Genomic DNA, 25,765 nt, shown 5'->3' with positions numbered 1-25,765 from the left:
GCCTTATTGCACCTAAACAAATTATCTGTGCTTAATCAGTTAATTTGCAAGGCAAAAAGGCACGTCAGCCACATCCCAAGTTGTATAGGAACTTTCCATTCCATCATGATTTTTCTGCAGTGCAACTGAATCCTGCTGCGACTGTAATTGTGACAGCACTGATAATCATGCAGCATTTTTGACTAAGTAATGAGATTGTGTGAGAGGTAGGGGGGCATAGGCATGTAGGAAAGGTAAGCTATTGCCACGTAGGTGAAAACAGCTTTTTCCCTGATTTTTTGCAAGCTAGGAACCTGGTGACATTTCAATCAAAGAAAAGATACAAAAAAGCTTTTTTTTTAAAAGACATTAATTTAAAGAAGAAAATTTTAATTTATGTTTGATGAAAGATTGCTTCTTATTATTTCATCTTTTGCACAGTTAAAAAAGAGACTAAATAAAATAATTATTCTTGCAAAAGACTTCTTTTACTTTGACTGCTGGGCCAATTTATTTAGATTTGTTAACAGATGTTTGTTATGATGCTAGGGCCAAACATAGACCAACAATGTGATGTTGGACTCCAATGTTTTCAGACCCACTGATGGTATCAGAAAGCCACATATGTGAGCAGCTACTTGCTACTGTTAGTGGCGTCATCTGTAGAAAATTCTGCATCCCTTTCATTTTTCACAGACAAAACCTTCCATTATAAATCTGTGTGTTTGCAAGATTAGCTAACTTCATTTTGACATGAAGATCTTTTGTGCAGGTGCAGCTTCACATTAGCATTAGGCCCCAGACTGTTAAATTAAGTGTTTTTCAGAGTTAACATAGATTTTTATTTACTTCTTCTTCTTCTTTTCTTTTTTTTTTGGGGGGGGGGGGGGTTCTATGTGAAAGTTTTATGGTCTTTTAGACCTCAACTTATCCATTCCTTAATTGCATTACAAACTAAGGACACAGGTGGCTATAAACACTTTGCTATCTTCTTACAGCCCCCTGCTTTGCAAGTAGCAATTATTTTAATTTTCAGAGTGCTTGGCAGATGCTTGAAGGAGCCCATTGCAGCTGATTGTTGGGGCAAAGTTTGAGGAAACCAATTATATATAAAGATTTGAAATCCCCATCACCTTGCTTCTTCTATAGACTAAAAACAAATAAACTTTGAAAAACTTACAAAGATCTTGGCAAGAGATCTTGCACACTGCAACTTAGCTACTGTCATAATATTGTCCTACTTTATTCTGGAATAAATTAGAGCAACAGAGATAAGGCCTAATTACATCAGTGACATCACATTTTAAGTTAATGAGGCAAGCCTATTCATTATTCAGATCGCCTGGAGCTATAGAGCTATAATGCACTTAATTTAAGGCACATTATTGTCGTTATTTAAAATATAAATCTTCCTTAGTATGTGTTGTTTTTCCGCCTCAATTAAAGAATTGCTAACTAAGTTTGCTGCTGTTTAGTGCAGAGCAGGAAGGCCTACTGCACTGATTTCAGAGCTTTCAACCTTTTGTTGCCTTGCCTGTCAACCATTTCTAAACATAAATTATTTAGCCTGAAGATTGTCATATTTTATGAAGGTTTCGGGTTCCTTTTTTCACATTGGTTCTACAAACATGTTAAGTGGACAGAGCTCAGTTAAAGGGGCAGTTGTTTGGTGAAGAACTGAGCAAAGATTCATCACTTTACAACAGATTAGATTACACGATTAGCCATCAGTCATCATAGCTCGCTTGAGTTTCAAACTAACAAAAAAGTGAGACATAAATTGTGTAGATAAATTTCATAATCACTGTTTGTGTTAATAATGATTTAATACATGAACGTAAATAAGAATATTCAATAACCTCTAATATCTTTGGGAAAAACTATTGCTAACATTAAAACTAGCCTATTTTTGTGTTCGTAAATGTTGGTTTCACTAGCTTCTTTTAGCATCTGTCAGGGCTAAAATTACTACACCGTCAGTAACAGAAATTCAGGTGACTAACATAATGCATGAAAAGATTGCTGTCTGGGTCGAGTACATTGCAGGGTGACTTGAATAGAGGAAATTTGTTAAATTAAATTCTCATAGATGAAATTCCCCAAGCAGAAAACAGGGCCCAGACTTTGGTAGCAATGTTTATGAACAGTTCAGAACAGAATGCAGCTTTATTTCAGATGTCCTCACTCACACACTGACACTGTAATTTTATTTTCTCTGTATTGTCAACATACAGTCATGCCATAGAGCCAGCATGAAGCAGAACCACCTGCACCCTTGCATGCAGCCCACCATTAGTGCTCCTGCAGTCAGAGATAAATAATACATTTGCTATAAATTATACTAAAATGAACACTGGAATTGTTCTGGTCTCAAAGCCATCCCACAATACGCCTCACACTGACCTGAAGCACCCAAAAAATTATAGGAAGATTGTCTCTGATGTGAAGCAATTTCTTAGAGCAGTCTGTGTCCGTAACCTTTTTATTATGGCAGTGGCTGCAATTTCAGTCGTGCCAGCAATCCTTGATGGAAAGGTCTTAGGTCTTTAAAAAGAAAAATACAAACTTGTCATTTAATACAAACTGATATAAAAGTGCTTATCAGTAGCTCTAATTTAGAAACCAGAGCAAATAAACGGTTTCCGTTTACATTAATGTTTGTAATGTATGTAGTTCATTAAGTCATGCTACATAATTGTATTTATGAAATCATTAATGAAAGAAAAATATTTAAAAAACAACTAAAATAGTTATATGAACAAATGCTGCATTATTAATTTTAAAAAGATCTGTGGTGGCTCTTTGATGGCCGCACCTCCCCTAACAGGTGGCTATATTCAGTGTGCATGAAAAGGCTGGGAATAACAGATGTTTTTGAATAAAGCATGTTGACTCTACCAGAGAGTCCTGATTTCCAGCTGGCTTCTCTCTCACAAAGTCACTGTGCAGATTTCCTTGGAAACAACCCTTAGGACATCACAGTCACACAGATGTGCCTTTTTCAGCAGCAGAAGGTCACTGTGTTATAATTTTGTGTTCTTTCATGTTTCATATTAAATCTTCTAGTGATATTTAAATGCATAAAGTTTGATCTGCACTTCCTGTCAATCAGAAAATGTACAAATATCTACAAGATTTGCTTGCTCCTTGAAAAGGTAAAATGCCAAATAGTGAATGTCTTCCCCCTGCTGGCCACAACCAATGTTGATATACAGGCTCCACATAGGCGGGGTTGACCTTTGACAGGTTGCCAGTCCATCACAAAGCCTTAAAAAAAACAAAACATGCACGACTCACTTAATTTAAAATTATCAATTAATCTAACATGTCTGTTTTTGGACTCTGGAGCACCCAGAGTACTGACACATGTAAGACAGGTCTCAGATGGGATTTGAACCAGGAAACATTTTACCATGAGGTTACAGTGCTAACTTTGCAGCCCAGGCTCCACAAGGGGATATGCATTCCTAACACAGCTACGATGATTAAAGATACCCAGTTGGGTCTCCTTTTCAGTACCCGAGGATCTGCCATCAATCAGAGCATACTACTGCTGCAACACTGTTTTCAGGTAAGATTAACTTTAAAAAAAGAAGAGTGAGAGAGAGCCTAACCCTAAAAAACAACAAAAAAGCAGCAAGAATCAGATAACATACATGGCAAATGTCCTGTGAAAGATGTCTGGCACTCAAGTCAACCTTCAGCAGCCTGCTGACATTTGAGCTTTGTGCTTCTTTGAGACAACTTGTGCTGGTGCTGGATGATGGATGACATGGTAGGATTTGGATTTCTGAGACGGGCAGAACCAGGGGCGAGCTTGTCACTCTTGTGCTATATTTGGTCAGACAGCAGGAAACACACAGAGAGACAGTCTCATCTGATTGGGCTTGACAGTTTGCTCTCCCACTACGTCCGCTCTCGCAGACAACTCAGTTTGACATACACAGATGAGCGTTCACAAACAAACTGACACTCAGTGAGGCTTTACGCATGTGCATATAGGAGGCAGCAAGAGGATGATGAGGGGTGAGAGCTCATGGGATATCAGTGAACGTGAACAGGGGAGTGTTCACAGTGACACTTCCTGCGTGTTTATGCATGGAAATTGGGCTGCATAGATGAATTTAGAAAGCTTAATAAAAAGGAGTCAGATCACTTTAAAATGTAGAGAATCATAAAATCCAGATTTGATTTATTTTTAAGTGTTCCAAGTCCTTGTGAAAATTGCTCTTCTGCAAGTAGATGACACTAAATTAACCTGTAAATGCACATAGTAAATTCTGATTTATTAGTTAAAACTTTCTCCTTCAGTTGGTGAATCTAAGACTGTGTTAGGGTTTGCTCAAATATTCATTTGGCACAGGAAGCTGAAACATCCAAGAGAAGTAAGAAACGCTTTTTAATTACTTAAACTCCTTATTGCACCAAGTGCAAAAACTAAAAGTTCATCGCTAAGATCAGCTGATAAGCTGTAGTTCGAATTCGTCTTTGCTTGCAAAAGTAGGACCTGAGGCTAGTTCAAAAGTTCAGATCTGTCCTGCACGAGGGTCAGGTGTGCTGAACCACAGATAAGACAGTGGCATCAGCAGCTGAGTTGTTTTAAAGAATGGGTATGGAGTTATACAACACACAACCTGCTCCAATAATCCATCCTGCTTCAGGGACAGAGAGGCAGAGTGCACTTTGTCTCTGGATATATGTTCATATGTGTGGAAGAGACAGAAAGACAGAGGCTCTTACACAACATCTCAGTATGGCCATTATCCAGACTAACCCTCCTTTTCCATTTCCTCCCATCAAGAGAGCTTAGCTAGACAGGATTACAACCAATTACAGCCCTCCCCAGAGAGAGCAGAAACAGGGCTTGAGAATTATCTATTTATTGTGTATGACCCACCAGATGCTGGATGGTCATTTAACATTTAATCAGCTACATGAGTTGTAGGATCAAAACTGAGCAATTCTGGACAATGAATGTATATAAAAGATGAAGACTCATTACCCACTGTGTGTACATAAAGCTTTTTATTAATTACCTCTTTATAATGGAAAAAAAAAAACAAAAATAAAAAAACAAACAGAAGCTAATGAAACGGTTTAGCCAATTCTATATTGCAGCCTTCTTGGCTTCTAACAACAATCATGCACAAACAATAACTCTAAAAACAGGCTGGCATGAAAACCACAGTGAGTACAATATCCAGTACTCCTATGCATATCTTTGATTATTAATTGTGTTTGAAAAATATTCTATTTGTGAAATATCTGGTGATCCAGCAGGTTAAGCTGTTGGAAATGATTCTGCCCTGTCGGTTCCATGCAATGATGCTGATGCTTTGTAACTCAAGCAGAAAGGCACCAAAAATTCACTCAGCAGTGTTTGCTGAATTCAGATAAAGGGTCCAAATATGACTCTTATCATCCTACTTTGCCTCTTTGATGTGAAGCAGACGTGGCCATCTATCTTCAGCATGTCATCTCTTCTAGTCGGTTCCTTTATTCTTCCTCCTCCTCTCCAATTTGACAATTCTTTTATCTTCAGTGCTGCTTTCTATCCTCTTTTAAATCCTCCTCTTCATCTTTAGTCTGTTCCAGTCCTATTGTCTTCTTTACAAAAGATACAGTCATTATGTCTGTGGCAGCTGTAGCTGATGGCCAGGGTAGCTGATGCAAACTAGGCCAGGCACTGAGTACTGCAGGCCCAGATGTTCAGAGCCATCCCCCTATATCTGTATTGCAATAGTAAGGTGTGATGATACTGTGCTGAAGTATTGCTTAAACTGCTATAGTCAGAGAGAGGGGGGCTAAGCCACCTCACCTGAAGATTTCAGAAAAGGAGCCATGTATCTACAAAGGCAGGAGGTGTGCATGCTCACAACCCTGCCTGGCTCCATGTGCCACCCACAGCAACACTCCATACCACTCATGCAGAGATGACAGGATGGATGGACTGTCTGTATTCCCACTGTTGCCCATCTGCTCTACCTTTCACAGCCCCATTCATCTTACTTACACTCTGGTTGGTGGACTGATTCACACATTTAAACATTGCAAAGCCTGTCTGAGGCAGTGACATTGAACACCACTCCCGAGAGCTGCATGCTTTTAAAAACTATATTGTTCTGTTATAACATGCTCACAAAAAAAAACAGAAAGGGGGACAAGCTTACCATAAGCTTCTGGCCTTGGAGAATGTCTTATCCACTCTGAAAAAATAAATAAAACAGAGTTCAGAGCAATGCCTTTGTTTTAATTAGATGTCTTTGATTCATGTAAATACCCTTAAATAGAAATAGATTTTATGTAACCATGTGTAAAAAGCTGCTTAGAAACTCAGCTTAATGTCAACAGTTCGAACACATCAGCAGCACTTGCCGGCACATGAGTGAATCCTGCATTCAGTCATAGTTTCCACTCTTGTCTATCTGTAGGTTGACTCATAAATATGTGAAAGTGCAGAGGAATGGTTGACTACTTCTTCCTTTTACAAAAAGCTCACCGAAATGAGAGAGGGCAGCGAGCTGGGTTATCCTGAAATAAACTCCTGCCATCTGCTGAAGTAGCATTTCCAAGGATGGAAGGATGATTACCTCCTGATTTTTTTTTTTTTTTTTTTCCTGGGACAAAATTAATCTTATCCCAGTGTGACTCGTTGCTATGAGGCTCATTACTCACTGTCAATCAAGAATAAACTGTCATCTGTTCCTAAATCTGACCTTAAATCTTATCTTACTGATTGCTTTTTGGACCCTTCATGCCCTCGCCCAGATATATCTCCTCTTAGGATCGTACACACCCGGATGTATGTTGAGATCCGCAGACAGAGGTCGTTTGTTCCTGAAGGAGACAGAATATTTGAAGTTGCAACTCAGAGGGTCTGGACTGATCTGCCTGAGGAAATCAGGTCAGATGTCTCAGTGCCCTCTTTCAAGTCCATACTGTTATCAGTATTTCTATCGAAGGGCCTGTCCTATTTTCACTTTTCTGTATTGGTCATCAACATTATTATTATTATTATTATTATTATTATTATTATTATTATTATTATTATTATTATTAATGATAAATTTTATTTTCTTTTACAGCCCTGTTTCCAAAACAGTTGTCACACTGTGTGAAGAAAACAAAAATAAATGGATAAAATGTGTCTTAACTTGGATTTTTGGATGCAAACAAACTATAAAACCATTTTTGAAGAGTTATTATAAACCGAGCTGAAGAATTCATGCAACTAGCTAACTTCTCACCACAAATAATGGTGGGTTGTCTCCTGTCCTTTGATAAAACCAAAGTTAAGGAAACTATCAACATACAGCCTTACTATAAGGACAATCATCTGTGCTATGGCATTTCTCATGTTTTATTAATGAACTGCAGGCAAAACAATCAAGGTTGCCAGGATGGACTTCAGCTCCTCCACTACGGTAGCTCCATACACTTGCTCTCTGACCGAACTAAATCACACAGTACATGGACAAAAATTATTTGGTTTGGCCACCTAAATGGCTTTTTATATTATGTTTTAAAATATTGTTGGACAGCAAATTTTGATGACCCTCATTTATTCACTTTGGAAACTGGTTTCAAAAGTTAGTATTTTCACGCTCCCAAAACACGGGTCCCAAATGGTCTTAATAGTCTAGGTTCTGTACAGTCAAAACCCAGGAAAACCCTTTGTTCTTTGGGGGCCCCGGTTGTGAACAACTGAATTTGTTAATGGTATTTGCCTTTTTTGTCATTTGTTTTTAATCTTTTTTCTCTTTTTTGGTAACAAGGTTGTAAATTTTAATACATTAATGGGTTGAATGTTTGATTTTGCTGCCCTTATGAGGCATTTTGTTGAATAGATTTTAATAAATCAGTAGAAACCACTACTTCTGTAGCTCAGCGATCTCAAACGGTCCTCAAAGCTAGCTGCAGACTTTGCTGTATCCCTGCTTCAACAAACTGTACTCAAATTAAATCCTTAATTGCAGACTTGTGCAGAGCTTGCTAGAGATCCATTTAATTTGAATCAGGTGTATTGCACCAGGGAAACACCTAATACCTGCAGGATAGTGGGCTTTGAGGACCAGGGTTGGAGAGAGCAGCATTGGGAACTCTAAAGAAGAGAATGTAGGGATGGGTTTTCACCAATAGATGGCAGTGTGTGCACGTCAGAAACATAGCCCTCATGTTTAGGAGAAATTCTGGACAGACTACTAACTGAGTCAAAAGCTTTTAATTAAGCCAGTACTACTGGAAAAATATTACTTATGTTACATCTCATAGCTCCTAAGATAACTGACATTAACAATGTGGATTTTAGATGGATGCAGTTCTACTTTTTGTGACAATGACACATTGCATTTCTGGAATCACCATCAACAGTGCAAAAAGTAGATGAAGCAGACAAAACACAGGCTGCCAGGTTGATTTAATGTTTCTCTGGCTGTTGATTCTGCTTCCTGTCCAGCTTCCCCCAAGCCAAAGCTGGATCTTTGTCTGCTGCCACCTGTGTGTATCAGCAGAGCTCTAACTCCTCTTTCTGAGAACATGATTAGTCTGCATGACACAGCAACACCCAAACGGATCAGAGCAGTTTTGGATAAAGAGCAGACACTTGAGTTAGGAACATGAATACAAATAAGACTAAATCAAAATAGCTGTGTTGTGAATCTGTACATAGATGGTTGTTTGTTTTTGTTTTGTTTTTTACCATTTTGATTATGATCACTTTGTTAGTTTGTGAACTCACATTTTACCAATAAAATCAGCTGATGAGGACAAGAAATAATGGCTTAATCAGAACCATAAATGTATTGCTGTATAATGAGATTTTGACTAGATAGTGATGCTAGTAGCAAATTCAGAATATCATTGGTTAGAATCATCAATGTCTTTGGTTATTACTATTCATAGTGAGGGTTACATGTATGTTTCATAACAAATCACCCAACAGTTGTTGAGATAATTTTGCTAAAAAAAAAAAAAAAAATGTCAACTTGCTGGTGGTGCTGCAAGAAAAGTCAGGGGATCTCCAAAGTCATATTCATCCTGAAAGGACAATAAACGTCTGAATAAAATTTCATCACAATCTACCAAATAGTTGTGAAAATATGTCACTGTGGACCAAAAGGAATGGAGTGAGTGTCATACCAAGAATGATGCCACTGGCAAGGTCAGATATAATGAACTCACGCTGTCAAGACAACAAAAAGAGCATTCATTCTGACCTCATTCATTTAAAAAAAAAAAGGCAAAGTAAAACCAAAAGTAGAGCACTTACTACTTCTTCTTTTTCTAAGAGAATTTTACAAAAGACAAATGAAAGCCAAAAACTTCCTCCTTCTGAGAAAACACTGTTAGTGAGAGGAAACCGGCCCTGGGGGGGGATTTGTTTGCTCATTGCACAGATTCAACAGTCTCGTCTTGTTACAGTAGGTTGTCGCCTGATTCGTCTCAGCGCAGAAAATCGCTCATCATTTTCAGCTCCAGACCTCTGTGTGACACATAACACTCAGATGGAATTTGTGGTCTTGTTCTATCACAAATCTACCACCAGTGAGGTTTTCACCAAGCCCGGCAGACACGTGTGTGTGCAGATAAATCGGCAGTTCACCTTAGGTGGAATGCATACTGGGCCCTGGGAGAGCGCCAAAATAGTTATGGGCGTTTGGCTTTGCTGTTGCAAAGCTGAATTAGAGGAGGAGGGAAAGGCTGTTTTCACTGAATCACAAAGAAAAATATTTTCTAAACCTCATCCTGTGTCGTTCACCCATTCTCAGCTTTCATGGAATTCCCATAAAATGAAATCAACCTGGGTGTGTTGAGATTATTAGATAAAAGCTGCAAACTGAAACAGAACCACTACAGGAAATTTGAAATAAAATGCAGCCTTGGCTACACATCTAGATGCCCAACAACTGAGACTTGCCATCAATGTGCTGAAACAAAAGAAGAATACAACGATAAATGATTTATCATTGTTACAAATTAAACTCATTTTCACTTTTTCTTGCTGCTCAGCTGCAATAATACATATAATGCACTTTGCTATAAACTAAAGAAACTACTAAAAGAAAAATAAAAGCAACCTGGCTTAATTTATATCTCCCCATTTCAATCTAAAATTAATTTAAGGCTTTTGTGGTGTGGAGCATTGCAGGTTTAAATAAACAGAATTTAAATAAACATTATTATTCTAAGTCTTGCAAAAGTTACAGTAAGTCAGAAAAATATCAAATATTCCAGTTCTTAGAACAACAATATAGCTTTTCTGATGAGTAAGAAAACCCTCCTCCACACCTGAATAGAGATTGCAGATGAAGAAGTAAAAGAGCTCACAGTTGATTGGCTAAAATCTCAACCTTTGTAGCAAAACAAAGAATAATCTAGGCCCAGATTGGGTGTATGAAAATATGCTAAAACAATTTTATGTTTGCTGTGAGGCATGAGTCAGGTTTACACATCAAAATTTGGCTGTGAAAACTGTGTGAAGCCTGGATTAGATTTATTTTTAAAACAAAACAGTCGAGAATAACTAGCATCTTTCTGAAAGTTACAGCTCAAATCGGGTATAGTTTCTTATGATTTTTTTTAGCTAGGTACCAACCATAAAATGGTTACCATGGAAACAAACCTCCATATGGGATAAGTAGGCTCAAGACAGGTCTCAGAAACTCATGACAGTGTCAGTAGCTGTGGCTCTTGACATGGAGTTAATTCAACTTAATCTGACTTAAACTATAGCTTGCAACTCCCTCCTCCTCCCTCTAAACTTGGAAACATTTTTTTATCCTTAAAGGCCTGTAGTATTTATCAAGTCAGCAACACTGCTCGTAGCAAGTAGGTCAGCAGACAGGGATGAGGCGTCAGACCGAAGGAAATCCAGCTTAAAGCCAACAAGTTTATTATTCAGACACAAATCTGCTACAGAGACATGTTCGTGAAGTAATTCTATATCTGAGATATATGAAGCACAGTAAATTTAGTATAATCCAGACCAAAATAACCCAAGCCAAATGATCTTTTTAAAGGGGTGGGACCATATGAGCATCCCACTAGCTGTTTAATAAAGCATCCCAGTACTTCACTTTTCAAATGTCTGTTGTATTCTCTCAAGCAATAAAATGGATACTGAATGCCAGCCACAGTGGAGGATGACCATCACACATTATTGTTCTGCAGGAAATAGTATAATATCAAAGTAAAGCGTCTGTGCTGTTACCCTGTATTTTATGACTTTGAGATAAGAGCAATTTGCCTGATGTGATACAGTAAAAACTAATACTACAAGAGGAATATGATCTTGGTGAACACACCTCCCAGAAATTATTCTTCCTCCCTATGGCTGCAATAAACTCAGCTGGGTTCTAGGTCAGTGTTACACCCAGTTCAGCAAGCAGGTGCTGAGAACTTCTGAAGTCCTCTGGCATCTTCAGCTCAATCCTTTGCAAGGAAAGCAGAGGTGAAAAGGTCACATATTTTACCTGGAGTTTACTGAATAACAGCCAAGACCCCCAGCGGTGTAAATTAAGCATTCTGCTGCTAAACATAACTCTGAGTGGCTTGTATATACTTCCATCTATTGCTCTACAACATTTTGACCATTTTCTTCAGTATTTGGTGGAACAGTTAATAACTATTTAGATCAAGGGTCACCAACTGGGCTACCATCCTGCAGGCGTTAGATGTTTCTCTGCTGCAACACATCTGACTCAAATCAATGGATCATTAACAAGTCTGTGCAGAACTTAACAAGTTGTTGGAGAACGATTTCATTTAAATCAGGTGTCCTGCAGCAAGGGAACATCTAAAACCTGCAAGACGGTAAGCCTTGAGGACAGGAGTAGGTGACCCCTGGTTTAGATGATTCAACACAAAGGTTTGATGAAACATTCTTGAAAAAAGAAAAAGAAAGAAAACAGACCAGTTAATCGTTTGTTTCCTTTTTACTAAATAATCTCATGATCCATCTGCTTTATCTCCTAAGTAGTTCAAACTGTCTCCACCTCCAGCTGGAACAGTGGCATGATGCTAAAGCTTTAGTATTCATAATCTGATCTCATCTACTAATTTTAGTTATATGGACAAATGAGTTCTTTTACTTTAATACTTTAATAATGTTTTGATGCTAATGCTTGTGTACTTAAACTTAAGTAGGATTTTTTTATGTAGTACTTAACATGTCACAAAGCCCTAATGATAGTAGTTCTACTCATGCAAAACACATGAAAACTTGTTTTCCTACAAACCTGCTTTCACTGGACACTTTATTAGGTCCACTATGCTGGAGTTCCATCAGAACTCGCTTAATTCTTTGTAGCATAGAATCAACAAGGTGTTGGAAAAAGTCTGAACTATTGATGCAAAGTAGGATGGATCAATTTTTTCATGATGTTTATGCCTAATTCTAATCATACCAGCTGAATGTTGTAGCAGAAATCAAGATTCATCAGACAAGGCAACATATTTCCAGTCTTCTGTTTTCTAGTTTTAGTGCATCTGTGTGAATTTTAGCCTTGGTTTCCATTTCTCAGCTAACAGGAGGGGTCTGCTGTTGTAGACCATCTGTTTCAAAGTTGGATCTGTTGTGTGTTCAAAGATGGTATTCATTCATTCATTCATTCATTCTCTGTACCGCTTGGTACAGAGCAACATTCTTAACCAAACGTAAAGGTAAATAGAATTAATCCTGGAAGTGCATTTGTCCCATGGTTTTACCCATATTACTGCCTCATTCAGCTAAACATGTCACTGCTAATCATCCAGGTTCTCAATCATTTGGCAGTACAGGTCAACAAAAAAGAAATCAGCTCTATTCTTAGTTTTTTCCTCACACTAACACTCACATATACACACATTCTTGTCAGATATTCTTTTATCTGACACACAGCCTCTGTCCTTCTCAATAAATTCAACAGTAGATCACACAGAGAGAATCACGAGCCATTTATCACTGAACAATTTCCTCATAAATAACACTGAGGGTAAGAGAAACATTGCTAAACAATGGTGAACATGACCAGATTTGAACAGCAGACTGTGTCTCAGACCCTGTGTGGGTTGAATGACACTGTGTCAATGGGCTCATTCAGCCCACATGAAAGAGCATATAGAGGCTGAATGTCCTCATTTAGCTACAGTACAGTTGGATACAGTGCATATGAAAACACACACTGGTACCATAACTATGCTGACTGCTATAGGTGCGGCGATTTTTAACACGTGTCATACAAACAAAACACATGATAGGGTTATTTTTAGCAATACAATAATAATTATTTTTATGCTCTGATGACATGATACCTTTGACTGAGCGTAGAACTGATACTGAGTTTAAAGTGATTTCTCGCTGTTGTCTTTTATGTCTATGTGAAGCTAAAGAAAATCAACATTATTTCAGTTCTGCAATGCTTTCACTCTTGATTCAGTGGTTGAGCAGGATATCCCTCATGTTCAGTTTCACCTCTATACATATGCATATACCATCACAGCTCTTTGGGAATAAAATTTTAATCTGTAGTAAATGTAAAACACTTCACCAAAGAAAAACCGTTTAGAAGTGACCCACTACTTATACTGCTGACATGGTTGTGTGCCATGGTCAGTCATTTTCCTCTGTATTTGTAAAAATGTGTTACTATTATTATTAAAAGTAACACTAGGGAAGTGTGTGAGCTTTAAAAGTATGTGCTTCTGACTAATTTAGAAGTTACTGACACTCATTATCCACATTCCTGGACCTTAAAGTGACCTGGATGGCCTAGGGGCGGAGGTACCTCCGGCTTGCATGTTTGGTCTCCAGTCCAGCACAACCACTGTTGCAACAGATAACTCTTTCACTGTGGTAAAGTTTTTTAAAGAGCCAGGACAGATCCTGACTTGGCTTTGTAGCTGATGTAGGGAAATTAAAAAATAACTCATTAGTTCACCTGTTGTGTGTTGTCATGAACAGAATACAACCATTTCTCCCTCTACTCTTTCTCCCTCTGTGTTTGGTTACTATATCAAAACTATCTAAACACTTTTATATATGCCATACATTTACTCAGGTGCTCTGTATCATAGCTAACAAGAAATAACACAAAATTACATCAGCAGTGTGTTCATCTCTGTTTGGTTATTTATCAGAGATGGAAATGTAAGTTATCACAGGTATTATATCTGCCTCAAGTGAAGCATCGGCTAGCCACCTCAGTCCTATTTCAGACTTATGTAAACTCTTTCTAAATCAATAATAACTTAGGTGTAGGTTTGTGGTGGATTTTATGTATAATAGGTTTTAAAATATTTGTTATGTCTGCCAAGGTGACAGCAGTCATTGTTTCTTATCTATGAATCATACTGTAAATTGTCCTGCATGACTATAAACAGTTACATGAAGTTTGATCAAGCCTTGTATTATGACTTTTGAATGTGGTTGTTACACAGACTTGTATTTTTCTTTCATCAGAACAAAAATGAATTAAAGATTAGAGAAAGGGTCAGCAGCAGATAACTGACTGGAACTCATCCAGCACCTTCCTCCCCTATTGTTCCCTGCAGATGGCTTGCTGTTGTGAATATAAATGGGAATGTCAAAGTAAATATGCAAGGTGGACCTATTGCATAGGCACTGAAAAGCCTTCTGTTTGGCCTGCATCTCCTGTTTGTTTTGCCACTACCCTCAGGAAGGTACTTGAATGTGCTCCTGGCCTCAAGGAGCTCTGCTTTGCACTGTAATCATCTTTAATCATGCAAACATTTGCCCTTGTCAAACAAATGAAAATCTGTGTTGTCTTCTTTTTGTTTGAGTTATGATGCTCAAAGCAATAAGCCTTGGACACCGAAAAACAAAGGCTGTTCTTTTGTTCAAACAGCACAATTGTCTGCCTCAAAGTGACACATTTGTTTCTTGGAGCCACAAACTGCACAAACATGGTTAACATTAAATAAACTCACTGCTAATCATAACCATGTTTACATAGTGTTATTATAGATCAAATATTTTTCTTTCACACTGTGGAAAAAGTTGCACAAAGTCTGTGATCTTGTTTACTTGAGGGGGAGCCATTTTCACATCAGCTGACCAGAGAATACCATTTACAATCCAGGCCTCCTCTGATTTCAAAACAATGTCTATTTTTCCACTCAGCTGTTTTTGAACAGGACTGACAAGCATTCTTCCAGTTTTTCTATAGGACGCAACAACATAGAGGATCATTGTTCATGCTTCCTAAAGATCATTTCACTGAGGTTGCTGGGAGAGGATTCAGCTCATTTAACAGCTCATGGCTGTTTGTCATGATTAGGAAGTTATGGGGAAAACCATGAGACAAACACACAGAGGTGGAGCTTGTCTTATATGACAAACTGGTCTTGTAATGCATACTAAAATACAACAAAAAGTTATGAAATCTAACAGTGTTGCAACACTGTGGACTAACTTGTCTGAGAATGGCCCTGCAGTCTATGAAAATTTCCACTTAAAAAAATTTTGCAACAGTTTGTGACAGCAGAAAGCAACAGAGCAACTTTCTTAAAGTAAAACAAAAAATAACACCTAAGAGCTCAGCATTAAGTGGTATTTTAAGCATTTGTGTAAAAAAAACATTAATTTGCAGAGAGCACAGGGGTCATGTTACTTTCAGTGAATGTCAACAGGATGCAGAGGGGCAGAGTGTAATACATATTACCTGCTGATGTATCAGACTGACATATCAAAATGTCAAGTCTGATGCCATTCTGGGCCACTGTTAAACAGAAAAGCAAACAGTCAGTTTTATAATTGAAGCTGATCTTCTTCTTCCGCTGACTTCAATCAATTGTTCCACTATGTGTGAAGTAAACAGCCATAATGAGTCCAAACACAGCAGCTCATTAGACTTCCTCAAAGCAAACAGTCAGTGCTAAGTATTGGGATTTTTATATATCTTAAGAAATTAAATTTTGACAGATTTTTATGTTTAGCCCACTTTCTGTGGCTTAACGAAAACACTCCAGCCACAAGTGCAGTTAATGGGGCAGACGTGGGAGTAATCTAAAAGATTAGACAGGTCTATCATGAGGTCATAGTACTTAATAATGCATGTAGTAGAGTTCTGCAGTTATGTGTAATCAATTCAGTAAGATGAAACTCTTATAAAAACTCTGGCAAACAACACTTCTTTTTTTCACTTCTTTTTATTACTATTTTCTTATAGTTGTGGGCCAAGTAGTAATAGTCTGTTAAAACACCTACTAGTACTTGACCACCACCTGCCTTTTTGAAACACAAACTACTTTATAAGTTGGCAAAGAAGACACCACAGTCATGCTGCCATGCTAACATACTATATCAGTACAGGTTTTCTGATAACCATATCAGCCTTTTGTAATGAGAGGAGTGATGCTTCCTTACACACTCACCGATTATTTGGCTGGTACCAGCTCCACTGCTGACTAAGAGGTGCATTACGTTTCAACACCTATCCCACTTCCACACCTTGCAAACACAATGGCAATGACACTGAAAGCATGATAATCCCACCGTAGTTCACTCCAGCAGCAACAGACAGCTTTTCTCACCCCTAAATGATGCTTCGTGAGGACCCCCTGGTGTCAGAAAGGGTATCCATTTAGTGCAGCGGTGTCCAGCTCCAGTCCTCAAGGGCCACAATCCTGCAGGTTTGATGTGTCCCTGCTCCAAAACCACCTGACTCAAATTGATGAGTCATTGTGCAAAACTGAATAGGCTGTTGGATCTACTTCATTTGAGTCAGGTGTGTTAAAGCAGGAAACATTGGAAAATCTGCAGGACAGTGGCCCTCGAGGACCGACTTTGAACACCCCTGATTTAGTGTAACTTATAATAGATGCTCCTCGTGCAAATAAAAAGTTACACTACAGCTGTGCTCTAACCACACAAGTTGCTGAAGTTTAATATTCTCTTTTAGCCAACATGTTGCTTTCTATTCTCTTTTCAGTGTTGCAGACAAATCATTGTACATGTTGGTAACATCAGTCCAAAAACAGTAATCATGCAAGATAAGCATAAGACCTGATGCACCATTTTTTAAATTCTATGATCAATATACTGTCCTTTTGAAAATATATTTTCCACCATGCACTGCCGTCCCTGCACTCTGCTCTAGCTCCATTGTGAAGTATTTGCAGTTGAGAGAACATGTCTCATGTGGAGAATCTCCACTGTGAAATAGATCTGTAAATGGGTGCAGAGAAACACCAGGCCAAAATCTCCAGGCAGTGTCCACTGTCCATGTGTGAAAACAACTTATGGACAACAAAGCAGAACAACGTCTCTATTTCTCACCCCGAAATATATTTCATTCAGCAACATGTAGACGACAGGGGTTTTTGTTGTGAAAGATTTGGCCAACTAGTCTAAAGTGGCTTTTGGTCAAATATGAGGTTAACATCAGCGCCTCTGTTAAAGTTTGACAGGTGCATCACTATGCAGACAGAGGATTCAGGGACGAAATGATCATAGGGGTGTAGCTTATGCAAACTTTTTTTTTTACAGTTAATTGATTGCTTTTTTGGCCTTGTAAGTATAAAAGAAAGCAGCAAAATCACCTTGTTATTGACTTTAGCCTCCAACTCTGAGAGGTAATGAATCACCAAATCTGTGGTCATTTCTCAGCTTTGAATCGACAGCATACCTGGATGGTTTTGTCAGTTCTTACAACACTGGAGCAGCAGTATAAGCTCCCATCACCAAGTACTTTTACAGATAAGCCAGTGGGTCTGTTTCTATAAACAGTCCAGGTAAAGGACATAGCAGATAAAACCCTAATAACAAATACATGGATTTCTTTGGTAAATAACTTGTATGTAACATACGGTAGTGACGGTCACTAAGACAACTGTTCTAGAAAGATTAAATTTTTTGTTTTAAAGAGTTAGCTGGCAGCTTGTATTATTCATGAAAAAGGCTAGCTACATGTGATTTTTATAGCAATAAAAGAATGCATTATAATGAGATGCATCTAGAGGTACTGTTAATCATTACACATTTTAATCCTAATAAGTGAATTGTAATCCAAACCAACCCTGAGGCAAGTAAAGCTTCAAACCTCTGGAGACTGTAATTGGGTGAGGACTTTTACAGTAGTTGACTGTTTTTCCCTATCAAATGCATCTTCTTACTGGAAAAAACTCTCAAATACTACCTAGAGGAAAGACTTGAAGACAGGATGCAGGACATGATACAAAAAGAGTTATAAAAATTGCAGTTTTTGTTTACCATGTATCAAGAATGATGAGACTAGCAACTTATAGACAATTTTGTGTTGACATCAACTCTTCGTGTGTTTGAATCTGCAAATCAAAACTTAGCTGTTGAATTCATTTTACAGTATATTCCATACCTATTAAAACAGATCTGGCTGGGTAATTTCTGCAGCAAGTCCGCTCCATCTGATGTGGTCATTTTCATTCTAATATGCATTCCCTTCGCAAAAGATCAGAAAATTTCAAGGCTGCATGTGTGAAAACAACTCCCAATTACTGCACAGCTCAGCTCAGCTGTAAGTGTCTCTGCAAGTTGTTAATTAACTGTAGTCCATATTTCAAGATTTTCTTGAGGCCATATTCAACACAGACACACACCACTTTCAGTGTCTGGGAGGGAGATGCACTGGGACACCTGTTTACTTTTTCACTATAAAGAATTCAGTTGCTGGCGGTAATACTCTGTATCCTTTGACATTTAAAGCGTGCTTGATGCAACAACAAAAAATACAGCACAACTGTACAGCAGGATCCATATTTCATTTTTAAATTAATAAAGTCAAGAATCAGAAATCAACACAAGTTCATATAGCCCACAAAAAATACATTCACGTAAACAAGGATGTATACTTTACTGAAACTTAAACTTTACTTAGTTTCTCTTTTGATTTTGTCACTTTATCTTGTATATGCTTCTTCATCTGATACCTAAACACTGCTGCACGGAATGACTGATCACCAAACAGCAACAATTTGATCTAAATTGATCAATTTTGAGATAATTTCTGTTAAATTCTATACAGCAGTTCTAGTTTACAATCAAAAGCTACAAAATGACATGTAGAACATTTGAAGTAATTTGTTTTTATACATAATGAAGTCACTCTGGTATCAAAGCAGCTCAAATATGCCAACAAATACAAACACAAAGAATCTGCATTGTCATCAAACATACTGCCAGAAACAGAACCTCAGACTGTCATGTGTCAAATCACATCTGTGAAATTAATGAATGGGGTTTTCATTCTTACCCGCCATAGGCTCCAAAAGTGAAACTCCTCTTTCTCTGCGGCATACCGGCTAATGGACAGCAGCGAGCCCGTCAACTCACTGCTGAGTGCAGCCAGCCCTTGTGTCACTTGTGCTGACTGAGCGTGTTTGTGTTCGTGTCAGCGTGTGTTTCTGTGCTCTGCCTGCCGTCTAGGTTCCACTCCCCGTGCCGAATGTGTCCTGCCCCTTCCCTGCTCACACGCCTCCCTCACAAACAGGGAAGAAACGGCAAAGAGGATGAAGGAGGACAATGGGGAGTGGGCTGGGTGGGGGTGCTGACCATGCTTGTATCCCAGGGAACCAGAGGAGCAGCAGTCTTTTACAAAGAAGCTATGCCCAGAGAGCACACTTTTAAGATCTTTTTTTTTTATTTTACTGGGTGTTATCCTAAAAAAAGACAAACAGCACAGCTCTGTCACAAGTCTCACATGTAAATTCCTTGTTACTTGACAATATGTTGTAAAGTGGCTAAAGGCAAACATCTGAGAGGGGTGGGAGTTTGCTTTAAACGAGTCTAGTAACACTAGTTCTTCCTCTCTGTGACACTGTGAGACAGCTGGTCAAACAAGCTGTAGACGTCAGAAAAACATTTCATCATTCTTGAGAAATGTCCCAATGTCAGAGCCTTATCTGAGTGAACAGCTCCACTCCTTCATGTACCATACTGCAAGTGGTGATGGAATAGCTAATCTGTTCATTCATCTAACTCCAGTTTCTTTTGTAATACTCTGGTATGCTCAGAGAATGAGGGTTAATGCAACCACAATTAACCATACATTACTTTTACTGTAGCTGAATTGATTAAATGATGAGTCTGGACATTGTTGAGTCTGATGAACTGGCAGCAGGGACAGTGATGCACTAATGCTGCTATGGATTATTGAATAAAGTGGGACTGCAGTTTCAAGCATCAGCCAGCTATCTGTCAGACATTCATATCCAAAGCATTTGTATTATGTTGGTTGGAGCAGATTCTTGTTTTCTCTGGTCAGAGAGAGGATTTATTAGATGGGGAAAGAAGTGTTTTCAGCTAACGGCATTAAATTGTAAATTTATAAAAACTCACCCGTCCAGGATGTTAATCTCCCCAAGGACCAATAATGTCCTTATTGCATTAACTGCTAAACTATAGTAACTGAGCAAACAGGCACTTCATTAATCACTGGGCTTACCAAACAATCCCAATCATGCTGATGACCAATTGCATCATCTCCACACAATTACATCACCTCCTTTCTCTGAGAGAATTGTCTAAAAAAGGAATTTTACTACAGTCCTTCTGCCGACTTTGTTAGTAAAGGACTGCATTTTGCCTCTTTGTCTTTCAGTAATTAAACAGGACAGATTTTTGGCTCGCACAGACTTTATTGATGGATCAATGCCAATGCTCTGCTCTAGATTCACGGTCTTTTAAATTTGTTTATTTCCCCCCTTTCTTGTTTTTTTTTTTTTTTTTTTGGTGTTAATTGGACATTTTCAGGATGTTAACAGACTCATTCTGAGATGAAGGCAACCATCAGTTAAATATAAACTGTGAGCTTGTCAACCTGCTGATTTGGGAACTTGGGTCAAAGCCCTTCAGTGTACACATTCCTAACAACTGAGAGTGTGGTCTCATCTTACAAGCTGAAATTGTCACTAAGCCCTGGCAGTAACTCATGAGAAAGGTCATCTGTGGAGAAAAGAAAAAACAGATCAGCAAGTTGCATTTGATATTTATTTTTAATGAGGTTGAGTGAAGGGAATTTCTTCACAATAGTCCTGAACAGAGACTCCATAATGCAGCATTTACCAAACTATTTTAAATTTTTTATGGATTGAGTTGTTTTAGTTGACGAAATGAAAGTCTGTTCTTGAAAAATCTGGTGGTTATGGTCTAAGCAGTGGTCAACTGACTCTGCTGTCATAAATCTTTTTGCTTCTCCAAGCTGAGAGTGCACAGACCAGTTCAGATACGACACTAACTCATACGTTTACATTAGCTTACCTGAAAAACACTGGAATATCCATTTAACTTTAACTAGTCTTCACCTTAACCCTGCAATGACATCATATCTACACACTAGTTTCTGAGACCTCTGCACAACTTACATTATAAGAAATGTGCCTAAACATCTTTATTTTCAAACTAGCTGCATCCAATGCTGATGAAAAATATAAAGAATAAAATAATGAAAATGAAAAAGGTCCAATATAAAGTTTTTTTTTTTTTCTTTTTTCAAGCATGGTCGCTATCAGCTTTTGTCCTATTTCATATGTCATATTAAAATTTTAAACATAGTTTTTGTGTCCTATAGTAGGAGTGTGTGTTCGTATTTGGTTGTACTGCACTTCTGCAGACAGACCTGCTTGCAGACCACAGACTGCAAAAAAAGTGGAAGCAGCCTCAGACATGTGGTCATGCAGGACAGAAGAGGAAGGCAATGCAAAGGTGCTTCGACCTGCATATTCCCACTGGCCAGCAGTGGGCAATTCCTCCATCCATCAAGCCAGTGTCTATACTTGCATTTACCAATGCAGGGTTGTGTCAGAGTGAGCGATTTCAATTTGTGTTCCAAGTCCATCAGAAAAATGTCTAAGTTCAATTTGATTTGCCAACTTTGTTTAATCTTAGAAGTAGTACAGAACTTAATTTAGAAAGTACATAACATCTTCTGAAAATGCAACATAATCCACCTGAGTTACCTACAAATTCATAAGACAATCTAAGTTCATTTGTTTTGATGAGGATGTTTTAAACGCCAAAAGCAATATACAGCTAATCAGACTTATGAAATATCCAGCCAAAGCACTGGCTCAGCTCTAAGCAAGCTGCTCTGATTTTGGGTGTCGCTGCAGCTCGACTTTAAGTGCCACTCTCTTGGTCTGGCACGTCGGTCTTAGTAGTACCTTCAGTCCTGTCTGCTTTCCTGACAATTCAATTAACTAAAGCAGCTGTGATGTGCCTGAGGCATTTGAATGGGTACAGTCCAGACAGAAGCCTTTAATCACATCACATCGGGAACAAGGCCCAACACTGCAAGCAGTTCTGGCTCCTGGCTCCTCTTTTATCCTGAGGGAAGTGGAAGACTCTCAAGGAGACAAGAAATGGAGATCTCTGCCTGGTAGCCATGTCGTCATACTCACAGACATCGCTGCAATATCAACAATAACTAATTAGATCACAATCCCCTTCATTGTAAGACATCCTATATCTTATTCATCTGTGCTTTATGTTTAGTGGGGCTAAAGAAAATTCATCATCAACCTGTTTTGGGTCATATTTCTAAAGTGATAAATATTTTTAACTCATAAACAAACACTGATGGATGCTCTTATTATGGCAGGTATGAAGAAAGTATATAGATCTGGGTTATCTCCTCCCACTTGTTCTCGGTGATCAGGGAAAAATAGAGCCTCATAAACTCAATAGTTTATCCTCTGGTTAGGCTGTAAAGGGCAGCAGCAATAGCATCAGGGCAGATGCTGAAGCACATGCAGTGAGTAAGATATGAGAGATGAGGAGGAATGGGCAGTACAGAAGCAAAAATCACTCATTTATCCTCAGCATTGCATTCACAGAGCAGGGAATTTACCGCTGAATAAATGAGAGTTTACAGGGAGGTAGATACAACACGCAAAGGTTTTTTTCTAAGGCTGTGGATCATAGTTTATCATTTCAGATCCTATAAAAAGAAATTTAATTTTCTATATGTACTGTAGGGGGTTAATGTATTCGAGGGTAGACAAACACACTAAATCATTTCTATTGCCAAGTATTGCTCTGCTGGTTCAGCACAAATGTTAATAGACACCAGTAGAACACTTCAGCTTTGCTTTATGTAGATCTTTTCATTTTCCACTAAATGATTATCACAATCAAAAGAATTTAGAATATTAAATAACATTATACCCAAAGAAATGTATAAAAAGTAAATGCAATGTTTGACAAATTCTGTGCTTTTGTTTGGTGTAGCAGGTGTAAAACACATTTTCTGGGCTAATAAAAAATGTTACATGTCTACAACTGCCCTTTAGAATAATAACCTGTTTTCCATTACATAGGACTAGCTGGAAAACATTTAAATTACTACATTTTTAAGGCACCTTTAACGCTACATTTTTACATTTTTCTTTCCAAAGCATAACACGCTTTCTTATGTCAGTCACAGATATGACATGGCACAATGAGAGGTGGTCACTGGCAGGTTTCCACCACACTGTCACCCTGGATTCTCAGCCAATCCAAACATTTCACCATAGCAACTTTTAACTTTTTGACTTTGCTGTCGTTTACATTTGTTTACAGTTGTTGTAGTTAAATTTAGATTTAAATTAAAATAGTTGGTTTTGGGGATTAAAAACCACATATGTATGAGCCAATTTCAAAGATTTTGATCCAACAAGTTGCAACTTTAAGCTAAATGTCAGCATCACATAGATAGGAACTATTATTTAGGTAACGAAATGTTTTTCACCTCTACTGCTATATGGCGTTATGTGTCCATGTATTCTGAGTTAAAGTAGGGACAAATAGAGATTTCTGGATATCACAGTGGATTCTTTCAGGAAAAAAAGACCACATTTGATGAGTAATAAGTCTTCAGCAATGTAAGAAGTGTACATTTTGGACGTTTTATTTTCATTTATCAAGCAGAAGAAAGTTTTAGTCACAACTCAGCACCTGTGCAAACAGCCCATACATAACAATGCTGAAGGTTTAGTCACTAGAGCGTCATTATGACTAAATATTATGACAATCACTGCTACAGGTTTGCATTATATTACCTGAATTCTTCTTTATACATAAAAAGAAGACTATAAAAAAAGAGTTTCCATCTTGCAAGATCTGCATCTTTACCTTAACATTGCTACAACATGTTTTGGATCTGTGTGTATACATATTCTTGTGGGGCTGTGCTGTAAGTACAGGTGTAGGAAAGAAGATATTTCACAGACCAAGTTATCGCATGTGTTGATTAACACAATTCTGTCCTTAATTAGGTTCAGTTCAGCTAATTAAATCAGGCAGACAAGTTTACAAGGCAAAATTAAAGCGTAAGGGTTTTTCTCTAATTATTAATGTAATTAATAATATTCATGGTTGGGGCCCAAGCTGTGGATGTCCTGATTCGGACTTCACTCTCTCTTTAATGGCTGAAGCCTACCGAATGAACAGCCCTTTAAAGACGGAGTTGATCAATTCACAATATTTAAACTGTATTGGTATGAAGAAACTACCTATGGCCACTGTATACATTGTAAATATTTTCTTGATACCTGACTCAACAAGGAGTACACACACGCTTGGATATTTAGAGAGGGTGAGCTTGTGGAGGAAGGGGTGCCATGCAAATATTTGAAGGGAGCGAACATTCAAAGAGTAATTGTGCTTTGAAGCGTGAGGAAATAAGCCAAGCTTAAGTTCTGTGAGCGTTTCATTTTCAATACACTTTTCAATACCAACTTCAGTAGCTTACTGAACGTAAGCAGACATGGCCAGTGCCAAGGCATATTATTTAAAGCCATTTGTTATTTTTGGATTGCTCAAATTACCTTCTAAGTAACACTGAAGAGAGGAAGGTCTTTAAATACACTTCACTTTACTTTATTGTCATTTTAAGGGATTCAAAGAGGCATTAGACCCCATATTTGGTTTGTAATTCCGCTTTCCTTCTCACTTCTTTGGTTTATGTGAAATTTATATTGGTTTCACATCCTCTGCAGACTGCTCTGCCAGAAAATAACACAAGATGTTACAGTAAGGATTGCTGACTGTCTGATGGGGGTGGGGGGGGGGGGAGGGAACCAACATAGCTATCCTCCTCCTGCCCCTCAGGCTCCTGGGAGAGCCACAAAAAGTACAAACACACACACACACACACACACACACACACACACACACATACACACAGTAGCCTTTCATAGCCCTCCAGGATATCATGAAGGACAGGGCTGGTATAAAGAGGTGTTGTTGCAATATGCTAACACAAAATTAGCCTGATCCCACTTCACTTTCACTTCTTTTGTATTTTTAATGTGGTCGTATCATCAGCCAAATTTTTCAAATCAGAAATGATGCCATCTTGAAATTTCCAACAACCTAATAAAGCCATTTCTATAAAGTATCAATTAATACCAATATATGTTCCACACACTGATATGATCCAGTGGGGGAGCAACCACAGGGACATGTTGCTTATTGATTCCCTTTTGCAGAGAAAGATCGATTTCAGTTATAATGGATCTTCAGTGCCATGCTATCTCTCCAGTGGCAGCTCAGTGATGGATGGTCCCCTGCAACTAAGGAGGACTTTGTCTTCATGCCAGGTGATCAATAGATCATGGCCACAGCAGAGACAGACTCAGCCCCAAAGCACTCCTCTTTAAATCCCTCAACCCGTGGAGAAATGTCAAAAAGCTAAAGGGTAACTTTTAGTAGCTTTGCTTTCAGCCCACTCTCAGATTAGTTGATTTGGACTAGTCTGATTAGTTTTTATGGACTTCTTTTTCACAAACCACAATCACAGAGAATAATTTAGCAGTTTGTGTATTCCAGAGA

General features: G+C 38.2%; 1 protein-coding gene across 10 annotated transcripts in view; it reads right to left on the bottom strand.

The window, feature by feature from the left end:
• rap1gapa (RAP1 GTPase activating protein a) overlaps positions 1-19,351 on the bottom strand; it is a 47,652-nt gene extending 28,301 nt beyond the window's left edge. For 5 of the 10 annotated variants that reach the window (XM_042003753.1, XM_042003754.1, XM_042003757.1 and 2 more), the window contains exons 1-2: positions 19,206-19,350; positions 6,150-6,185 (exon numbers count right to left, since the gene is read on the bottom strand). In XM_042003753.1, coding sequence (XP_041859687.1) covers positions 6,150-6,185; positions 19,206-19,249 — 80 coding nt within the window. In that variant the 5' untranslated portion in view covers positions 19,250-19,350. Of the gene's footprint in view, positions 1-6,149; positions 6,186-19,205 lie in introns of all 10 variants that reach the window. The other 5 variants (XM_042003752.1, XM_042003755.1, XM_042003756.1 and 2 more) reach the window with 3 other exon arrangements.
• Between the last annotated feature and the right edge of the window lie 6,414 nt (positions 19,352-25,765).

The sequence above is a fragment of the Melanotaenia boesemani genome, chromosome 13 (genome assembly GCF_017639745.1).
Source record: "Melanotaenia boesemani isolate fMelBoe1 chromosome 13, fMelBoe1.pri, whole genome shotgun sequence".
Classification (NCBI taxonomy): Eukaryota; Metazoa; Chordata; class Actinopteri; order Atheriniformes; family Melanotaeniidae; genus Melanotaenia; species Melanotaenia boesemani.
Note: the sequence above shows the minus strand (reverse complement) of the source record. Positions and strands in the feature narration are given on the sequence as shown.